We start from the raw sequence: 10,429 nt of genomic DNA on the forward strand, positions 1-10,429 counted from the left end.
CCCCCCTGCCCCCCCCTGCTGCCCTGCCTGCCCTCCTGTGCCCCTGTCTGTCTGGCTCCAGCCCTTTGGAGCCAGGAGCAATTTGCAGAGCCAGGAGAAGCCTCAGCCAGAGCCAGCTCCCAGCAGAAGCGCAAGCGGGCAGGTGGTCTGCAGGCAGGTCCCACATTGCCTGGCTGGAGCAGGAAGAGGAGGAGGAGGAGGGACCTTGGAGCAGAGTTGGCCCCTGCCTGCCCTCCTGTGCCCCTGTCTGTCTGGCTCCAGCCCTTTGGAGCCAGGAGCAATTTGCAGAGCCAGGAGAAGCCTCAGCCAGAGCCAGCTCCCAGCAGAAGCGCAAGCGGGCAGGTGGTCTGCAGGCAGGTCCCACATTGCCTGGCTGGAGCAGGAAGAGGAGGAGGAGGAGGGACCTTGGAGCAGAGTTGGCAGGCACTGGCTGCCACCGACCCACCGCGCCCTCGGTCACCCCTCTGGCTGCGTGGCAGCGCGCAGAGGCTCCATGTGGCAGCGGGGACCTGCACCCCTGCTCCCGGGGCATCCTGATGTCCCACCACGCCTGGTGTGGCCTCGTGTGCATCCCCTGCCAGGACCACATCTAGCTGCCGTGCATGGCCCCGAGGCTGGTGTAAGCTCCGTGCCCAGTTCTTGCTGGGTGCCCAGTCCCTGCTGCCTGCCCAGCCAGCTCTGCCAGCTCCTGCCGCCGGGGGCTGGGTGTGTGCGCTGCTGGTGCTCAGAGCAACACTCAGCACTAATTAATTATCCACTTACGTTCAATTTTATCTTTTTATCTGCTCCAGTGACACAGCGAGGGCAGTTCCTGCCTTCCAAGCCACCCGGATGTCCTTCCCTAGGGTCATTGTGGGGTTTTTTGTCACCTGTAGGTTTTAGCGCAAGTGTTGAAAAACCTCTTCACCCTGGGCTGTGGCTGCCAGCAGCTCCATGCCCTACCCGGCCGTGGCAAGACATTGCCAGACCCCATGGCATGATTCTCCCCAGGGTGGGTCCTTGGGGCTGGGGCCTTGTGCTGAGCTGCCCCCCCTTGGATAACCTGTCCCAGGTGCATGTGTGTGTGTGCATCTCGGAGCTCACACGCCAGCGCTTCCTGATAGCTGTTCCCACTCCCGCACGTCCCCAGCTCACCACTGTTTGTCTTTCCACAGCAGCTGCACAGTGTCTCACAGCCTTGGGCTCAGCTCCTGCCTGCGTTTCTGCCTGCAGGGAGCCTGCCTGCCTTCTCCAGCACCAGCAGCTTGTCCCACCCAAAGCCCCATCGTGACAACAGTTGGAATCAGACATGTCCCTGTGGCTCGGTCCCTGGCACCTGGCCTGGCAAGGAGTTGCCCACCCTCGCCAGCCCAGCTGGGGAGTGGCCAGAGGGCTTTAGGGTGGGCTTAGAGACTGACAAAGCCCCCACAGACTCTGGACCCTGCAGGGTGGTATCTGCTCACTAGGTCGATTACACACACGAGGAGCTTAATTAGCTCAGTGTCTCTCTCCTAGTCCCAGCCAGTGACAGCTGGGCAGGCACAGCATGTTCCTCAAACAGAGATAACCACCTTTATGTATTCCAGGGTGGGGTTTGTTTAACCGGTTGCTGCGCACTGCCTCAGGGCTGCCCTCCCCACCCCTCCCACTGCCCTGAGGTGGCTTTGAGGTGGCCCTGAGATGGCTCTGAGGTAGCTTTGAGGGTCCCACCAGGGTCTCATGTTACTGCGTGGCCACAAGTGCCAGGTGACCCACACCAGGGTGGCTTCATCCCACCAGTGAATGACTTTTGCCAGCACCTGCTTTGGGGTGATGTGTTCCCATGGGTCCATGGTACAGGTGGGGGTCTCCAGTGTGTTCCCCAGCACCCTGCAGGCATGTGGTATGTCCCCATCCCTGAGCCTACACAATGCCAAAACTGAGTGGCTGTGTGCCTTGGCTGTTTTGTGATTTTTAAACAAAGTGGCCTTGAGAGTGAGCCCAGGGTGGGCAAAGCAGGCGGCAGAGTCCGATTTCTGTGCTTAAATGCCCAATTATTTTCCCATTAAGCATTTATTCCCCCCAGCTGCCCAGCGAAGCCTTGTGCTGTCCCCAGGGAGCAAACCCAGTTCTGCGGGCACGTGGGTCCCTGCCCCCCACCCCGAGCAAATTGCTGGTGCAGGGTTCAGCAAACCCAACAGCAGCTGCCAAGAAAGCCCTGTGAGAAAAAACACTGGAGCAAGGGCAGCTCTGCCCATCTTTGTCGCTGCCAGCCTGGGGGTGACGAACACAACGTCCTGTGGGGAGGTGTCCAGGTGCAGCCAGGGGCCATTGGCAGTGGTTACTGCTCTGCTGAGCAGTGTAATGATGAAATAGGGCTGTGCAAGGGGGGATAGTTGGGGGTGGCATCCTGCTCAGCATCCCACATGTCATTTTGGGATGGCATCACTTGGCACCTGTGCCCTTGCTGGGGGATGGTGGTGGCCCAGGCTCCATGTCCTGGTGGCTCCATCCCATGCCAGGACTCTCCACCATGCAGTGCTTGGGCACGGCAGGAGCTGCCCCCCCTCACCCTGGGGTTCTGCAGGGATGGGGATGCTCAGGAAAGCCCCCAAAGTTGGGGTGCCCGTTCTCGTGGGGGGGGCGTGCTGTTCTGGGGCTGTTCCTGATGTTGCCATCCCCCAGGACACAGGGACAGTCAGACAGTGGGCACTTTGCCCATGGTGTTGGCGTGGGCAGGCAAGGGCTGTCAGGGACAGTGTGGGATGGTGCTGGAAGCTGTCTCCTGTGTGACTCATGACCAGGCTGGGGGTGCTGGGGGCCAGGCCTGGCCCTGATCCCAGAGAGGGACTGAGGAGCGGCAGTGACAGCTCATGCCTGCTGGAAAGGTGTGGGCATGGCTACCGTGGCTAGTGGCGAACAGGGCTAGAGCAGCTGTCTGCTGCCCCCCCATACAGCTGTATGCTACCATCCAGCTCTGCACCCCCATCCAGCTGTGCTCCCACCCTGCTCTGTCCCCATTCAGGTCTGCACCCCAACCAGTTCTGCCCCCTGTCCAGCTGTGCACCCCCATCCAGCTGTGCACCCTATCCAGCTGTGCCCCTTTCCATCCATCTGTGCACCCCTCCATTCACCCCTCCTGTCGAGCTCTGCACCCCCTCATCCAGCTGTGACTGCCATTCAGCTGTGCTCAGCCCAGGACACCTGCACAGTGCCACCAGCTTGTGACAGAGGGATGTCTATGCCTGTGCCATGGCAGTGCCAGCAGTGTCACCCTCCTCCTGCTGCTGTCACTGAAAGCCAGACCCCAGAGTGTCCCCACAGCCCCATGCTGTGGGTGAGATCTGTGTGATTGCCCTGCATGACACTGTCCCCACTGGTCACAGTTCTCTCCATCTCCACATGTGGTTTTCCACTGTCACCAGGTCTCAGGACCACAGCTTTGCATAGGACCTGGTGACTTCGTGTCTCCTCAGGAAGTTACTCTGGGTTGATCTGGGCTGGGGGAGGACTGGGGCTGCTTCTGCCAGTAGCAGGCTTCTATGGCCTGTTGGGCCTGGGTGAAGTTGGGGCTGGGGGGCTTGTCCCTGTCCCCAGGTAGTGGGGAAGTCACCAAGTCTGACACAGAAACAAAATGCCCCATAATGCCCCAAGGAAGGTTTGGGCCATGGTGTGTCACTGGGGGAGGGCTGGGTCCCTCCAGTTTGCCCTATTGCATGTCAAAGGGATGGTGTCACAAGGCATTTTGTTTAGACTCGTGGGGAAGAAGAAGCACCATTTCCCACAGATGGAAACCGAAGCTGCTGCTGCTGCTGCTGCTGCTGACCTGTCACAGCCGTGCTGAGGCTTGGGAGGAGTATGATTTGGGTGGTTGTTTTTGTTTGACAGCTACTACACAAGCACTGGTGACTACCTTGTCACTTGACACTTTTTTCACTGCCAGCTTTTCAGGACTCGGGGTGTTCTGCAGCACCCTGGGCTTGGGGCATCCCAGGGGACAGTGGCACCCTGGGCTTGGGGTCCCATGCAGAAGGATGGGCACTGCCCACTCTTCCCTGGCTTTGCAAAGGTGAGGTGGGGCCAAGGGCAGCCCTGATGAAGCACATCTGCACCACCCATGTTGCCTGGGTCCCACACCAAGAGGCCGTGGGCAGACCCAGGGGCACGTTTGACCCCTTTCCTCCTCCTGACTTGTTGTCTCCTGTCCCTGAAGCAGTGTCCTGTCCCCGGAGCCTGGACTGTGCCCTGCAGCGCCGGCAGTTCTGCCTGCCCGGCTCAGGCGCCTGCGGCCCCTGCCTGCCCGCCTTCCAGGAGGACAATCGTGGGCGATGCGTGCAGAAGCAGCTCTCACCCAGTGGTAGGTGCACCCACCCTGTGGAGACCCCTTCCACAACCTCCGCCCACCAACCTGCCCACAAACCTACTGTCAAACTTGCCCTACTCCTCTGCAGCTGCAGGGGGTTCCCCTGTCTCAGGGCATCCCAACCCCCGCTCTCCATCCTCTGGCTCCTCCTCATGGTGGCAGCTATGTCCCCATGGGTCAGCAGCTCTGCCCTCTCTCACCCCAAGCCCTGGCTCACCGTGGGGTGTGTTTGGGGTTGGGGAAAGTAGACAGACCTGACCCTGCTCCTTGTGCATCCTCCTGCAGCCACGCTGGTGGCCTCAAGTGCCCCCAGGCCCTGCCGGCGCCCGGGGAGGGGACCTAGGGAGCTGCGGGGTGCTCTGGGGGTTGCTGAAGGGGAGGCTTTTTGGAAGAGGGGACATGGCTATGCACAGCCCCACGCTTTGCAGGAGAAGAGGGAGGCTTTTGGGGCTTGGAGCCATTACTCCTTCAGCCCGTGACTGATGCAGGCAGGTGCCCTCAGCCATTCCAGTGCTTGGGATTTCTATACCTGGTTCCCACCGTTTTGACATCTTAGGCTGTGATCTGGGGCTGCTGTGTCCTCCTCTGGTGATGCCCAGCATCCATGCCAGGTGGGTTGGAGTCAGTAGCACCAGGTACAAGCCCTGCTTGGCTGCACATGAGGCACCAAGGGCAGCACTGTCTGTTATTCCCTGCTGCTTTTCCATGGGATTGGTGGAGCTGTGGCAGCCCGGGTGCCTGTGCTGTGCCAACCAGCAGAGACAGGCAGAACATCCCCAGGGGGCTGCAGCCCATGGTCACCCCGTGCCACGGGGCTCTCCCACCCACTGCTGCAGTGCAGGAAGGGTGTGCCCAGTGCAGTCGCAGCACATGCACCCAGCTTGGCTGCGCAGTCGGTGCTGGAAGATGGGTGCAGGCATATTTTAGGGTGACCCTCAAACCTTCATGAGTCTTTGAAAGCTGTAGGCAGAGCTGATCTGTGCCCCCACCTTGTGGTTTCTCTTGCAGATTCAACAGGCAGGCAAGTTACAACAGTAATTGCAGCTCTACCTAATCACTCTTGCTTTAACTGAAGTGAAGCAGCTTCTGAGCGTGGGGAAGGAGCCAGGACCCGGCCATGACCTCACACTACTCTTGGGTGGTTTCACTGAGGACCGCCTGGATGCAGGGTGGGGGCTCTGAGCCCCTCCAAACCTGCTCTGTGCCCACTGCAAAGGGCACCAACCGGTGGCTTCCCCTGGCCCACCTTTCCCTGCCTGCTTTTTGCTCCCTGGCCCCCATAGCCCTCCTACCAAGGTTGGTTTTTCCTCAGCAGGCAGAGGCCATGGTCCCTCCTGGAGCCTGGCTCCTGCCCACAGTGGGCAATGCCTGGCCTCAGCATGTGCCTGAGCTGGTGCTCAACAGATGGCATCCTGGCTGACACTTGCACTGGCATCCCTGCCAGCACAGCTGCAGCAGCCCTCACCAGCACAGCAGTGCCATCCCCACCAGCACAGCCCTTTCTGCCCCCCAAGATCTCGGGCACTCCCCCAAACACACAGGTTGGCTCGTCCCACACCAGGTGGGGAAGACAAGCAAGCTGGACCATGGCAGGCCCCAGAAGGCCAGCCCCTGCACCCTGCATGGAGGGGTCTGCTGGGGTTTTGAGACACGTTTGTGTTCCGGTTTCTGTGTCTTGGCTCCCACTGGTTCACAGCCAGAGCTGCTCTTTGCTCGTGGCTCATGGCTCAGCCTGTGCTTTGCAGCAGATGGGCGCATGGAGCTGGCAGAGCTCATCGTGCCCTTTGTGCCATCAGCCTCCTGGCAGGAGGATGACCTCTTAAAGCAGAGGGGACACCCCCAAAGTGGGGCCCTGGCTCTGTGATGGCTGGGGAAGGGGTGAGAGGGTATGGCATAGGGATGGTGTCCAAGTGCAGGACTCAGTAGCAAACTGAAATGAAGGGCAGATGCCCCTGCCATGGGCTCCATGTCTGCACTCACCAAACAGCTGTAGCTGCTTTTTGTGACTTATTTTTTAATGTGAGGTCTTGAGAACAAACTCCATTCTGGAAAGGGCTGCACATCTGCCAGCATCTCCATAGCAACTCTGCTCTGTGCCAGCTTCAGCAGGGAGACGTGCCCATCGTAGCCTTCTCACCCGGTTTTGGCAGAGGGTGGGATCACAGTACCATTATCTTTCAGTTTCAGTAGGGAGATGCAGGGCTGTATTAGCATCCCTTGGGAATCCCCAGAGGATGCCAGGAGGATAGGGACCGTCCCATGGTCTCTCCCAGCCCTGTCCTCTTGCCTCAAGCAATGCCACCACCTTCTTGCAGCAAAACTGTGGGAACAGAAAGGGCAAAAAAAAGGGCGATCCCTGCCTGAGTCATCCGTTTTAGTGTGTAGGGGAGCAGGAGCTGGATTTGGGTTTTTTTCCCCAGGGATGCTTTTGCATCCTGCCTGTACCTTGGTCTGGCAGCAGCGCCCAGCTGCTCGGGGGGAGCCACAGAGGGTGTGGAGGGGCTGCAATAGCTGCATTTGGGGGAGATGCAATGCAAGTAAGTTGGGCTGCAGCAGCTCAAGGATGCTGAAGCAGAGCTACGTGGAAAGCCCCTTTAAAGGCTTCAGCATCCATGACCACTGGTGACAGCTGATGACACCAATCCCGAGGAAAAGGGGGTCCCTGCCAGCAGCCAGGAGGGCATCAGCCGTGTTGGGGCAGGGCTACAGGAATAAGTGGATTTTTGTAGGAATTTTGTGCCCTCCTATGGAAACTGTCAACATCTGGTTTACTCCACCCCAGGGCTGAAGCCACACGCGTCCTTCATTGCTCCCTGCTGTCCCCAAACCAGTCTCGGGAGGTGGCTGGACCCTGGGGATGGGCTGGGATGCTGTGATGTGCCAGCCTGGCCTTGTCCTCCCTGCTGCAGGAGTGGTGGGACCTGCCATGAGAGGGCACCCTTGTCCCGTGCAAGCCCTGCGTGCACCCTGTGCCGCCTGGGTGCACCCTGCGCCCTGTGCATGTTCTGTTCACACTTTGCATGCACCCTGCACATCCAGATGCCCCAGGCCTGCTGGTGATATGAGGGCGCAGACAGGGCTGTCCCCTGGGACCTGTGGGAATGTGGACAACCCTTTCCTTGAGAGCAGTGGGGAGCCAGAGCCAGGCTGTCCCCATCCCTGACACAGGACTGTCCCTGTGGGGCACAGGGCAACCCCCACGGGGCACAGGACTGCCCCCACAGGGCTGTCACACTCATCCTGTGCCAGCTCCCCTGCGTGTTGGAAGAACCTGGCCCCATGCTGGCACCATGGTTCTCACCCATTGGGCACAGCAGTGGTCGCACAGCCTTGGAACAACTCTCCACCACCAACTCTCTGCTGGACAACTCTACACTGCGACATCTCAAGCGGGGCACATCTCCACACCAGCACAGCCCTCCACAGGGCTCCTCCTCTCGATGGATAAGCGGGTGACATAGGGCTGTGCTGCTCCTCCCTAGACATCCCACCACAGCAAGCTCTGCAAAGCCCTTGCAAGCCACACGGTGTCTGCCCCGTGGAGAGGCAGCCCTACAGAGCCAGCAGCCTCAACCTTTTCACACCCTGAATTTTTCCCTTCCCAGGCCTCCTAGATTTCCCTTAATTTAATCACTGTGTTCTCATTTCTAACCTTTACTCAGCTTTCTCTCACTGTGAATTTTTATTTCAATCAGAAAAAAGGACTGTTTTTAATGGTCTGGGCCACAAATGCAGTTTTGAAAGTGATGCTACACAAATGCAATTATAAAACAACAAAAAGTGGTTTTTAATACTGTTTTAAGGCACTTAGAAAAGAGTTTTAAAAGTGATGCTGCACAAATGCAATTACACATAGGATATAAATAACATTATAAAAAATAGCATAATGAAATACAACATAATAATAAAGCATATACCATAAAAGTATAACTTAAATCAATATAATTTTTTAATATACTGTTTTAAGGCAGTTTTGAAGCAAAATACAGTTCTGGAAATTGATGTTAAGTAGCAAAAACAATGTTTTTAATGGTGATGGTATACAAATGCAGGTAGAAAATGGCAAAAAAACCCCACATTTTCTTAAGGTACTTGAAAATTGTGTGCACTGGCATGCAAGTGTCTAGAGAGCTTCTGTTGCCATAGTCAGACACAATCTTTGAAAAGCAGTCATCAGCTTTCCTGTATTTCTTCAATCTGACCAGAGGACTGTGTCCTGAAACAAGCTGTTCATAATAACCATCTTTGCCTGTTGTCACTTTCAGGACAACATGCCCATCTTCACCTTTCTCTGCCATCTCACCATGGGCTGCTCGGGCACCTCCTCCCCCTCCTTCCTCAAGGCCCTAGGCATCTGCTCCCCACCACTGCTTTCCATCCCCCATCTCGTTTCCCCTTCTTTCATATGTTAATCACACAGGTACATCCATTATCTCTGATGTAGCAGTCCTGGAGCAGAGTTGTCCCAGCAGAGTTGTCCTGACTCGGGGGAGAGCTGGCTTTGGTGTAGAGTTGTCCCAGTGGAGAGTTGTCCCTTCTTCTGGTGGCACAGTCCCGAAGCTGGCACCACTGGGCCATGGCTCTGCTTTGCAAACTGCTTTGGGGGTGGAAGTAAGGGGGTGCAAAGAGATAGGGAAACCTGGGGTGTGTGGGACACTCCAGCTCTTGCAGAGGACAGGAGTCTGGCAGGGCTCCGGGAGCCAAGGGACACAGTGGACATGGGGACAATGGCTCTTTGTGCACTAGTTTTAAGTGTCCCCCTTGGTTTTTGGCTTGTGTAGGTCTGAGTCACAGGCAGCAGAGAGGCCTTTGTGTCTGGCTCCAAAGGGAACTGGGATTTCTTTCCAAACATTGTGAGTGAGGACAGATTCCAGAGGAGCTGTAATTGTTATAACCTTGAATGATCTGGGGATGGAGCTCCTTGTACCACCTCACCTTTGTACATCTTGATTTATCCTCCAGGGCTTCTCTCTGGGGACAGACTGGATGTGGACAGAGGGAGCAGGGTGGGTGACAGGGATGTCTCCTGCCTCTGAAGTTGAGTTTCATCCTGTTAAAAGCAAAGTGATGAGCATCAGAGCCTGACTCTGCCTTGCAGGCTGGGGACAGCAGTTCCACTCCTGCTGTTGTCCCCAAAATATCTGACACTGTCACCCCATGGGTGGGCACCCCCAGGCCAGAGTGGGGGTCCTGTCCATGCCCCCTGCCAGAGTAGGTTCCTGGTGTGCTCTGAGCTCAGGTGTGGGCTGGGGCAGACACCCCTGAAATGCCCAGCCAGCTTCTGGGGACACATGGTGGTCACTGCTGCAGGCAGCACCCCTCCCCCTCCCTAAAGGGGCCACATTCTGCCGGGTGCTGGGCAGAAGCCAGCCCCTCAGCTAGAGTAAAAGGTTCCCCCAGCTCCTGGACAGCCCTGTTTGAGCCCTGCTCTGGGGTGGTTCCAGCCCCCTGGTCTGTATGGGACAATTTGGGGTGAAAGCCAGCATTCAGGTGTGCCCTGCCCGTTCTTGAAACAACTGGTGCTGCTGGAACTGCCTCTTGCACCCGCAGGCAGCTGGGAGGAGGTCTTTTCTAGTCCAGCTCATGTCCCTCCTTGCTCAGGGCCATTGTGTAGCAAGGACATGGGGGAGGTCCTGAGCAGCAGGTGCTGGCAGCCTGCCCCAGCAGGGCTCTGCAGCACCTACTGGCTCCGGCACAGACAGCGGCTGCAGCATCTGGTATCTGTGGGGTGAAAAGCACCTCAAAAGCACAGGACACAGGCAGAGCCCAGGTCTTGGCTTTGGGACCACTAGTGTGCCAGAGGGCTGCACCCTTGAACTCCAGACCACCCACATTTGCTTGTGTGGGGCCATGAGCCCCATTCTGGGGGGTTGCTGGGCTCAGCTTTGGGCTGGGGGCCTGGCCGCGTGCCCAGGGTGCCCGTCCCACATCTGCTCTCTCCTGTCACAGGGCGGACATCCCTTCCCAGCTTGGAGGAAGAAATCGATTTTCTGGCAGATGTGCTGGCCCGGCAAGAGGCTCCTGGTACCCACCTGCAGCAGGATGGCAAGTTCAGGAGTGAGTGCCTGCCCCCCCCCAGCAGCCAGACCCCCACCCCAGCTGGCTTTG

The 10,429-nt window shown here is 57.8% G+C and overlaps 1 protein-coding gene across 1 annotated transcript in view; it reads left to right on the forward strand.

Annotated features, from left to right (window-relative positions):
* Window positions 1-10,429, forward strand: part of NPDC1 (neural proliferation, differentiation and control, 1) — a 51,479-nt gene that overhangs the window by 28,574 nt on the left and 12,476 nt on the right. The window contains exons 2-3 of the mRNA XM_010007882.1: window positions 4,172-4,315; window positions 10,271-10,378. Coding sequence (XP_010006184.1) covers window positions 4,172-4,315; window positions 10,271-10,378 — 252 coding nt within the window. The remainder of the gene's footprint in view (window positions 1-4,171; window positions 4,316-10,270; window positions 10,379-10,429) is intronic.

Source organism: Chaetura pelagica, unplaced genomic scaffold (assembly GCF_000747805.2).
Source record: "Chaetura pelagica isolate M959 unplaced genomic scaffold, ChaPel_1.0 scaffold252, whole genome shotgun sequence".
In the NCBI taxonomy this organism is placed as follows: Eukaryota; Metazoa; Chordata; class Aves; order Apodiformes; family Apodidae; genus Chaetura; species Chaetura pelagica.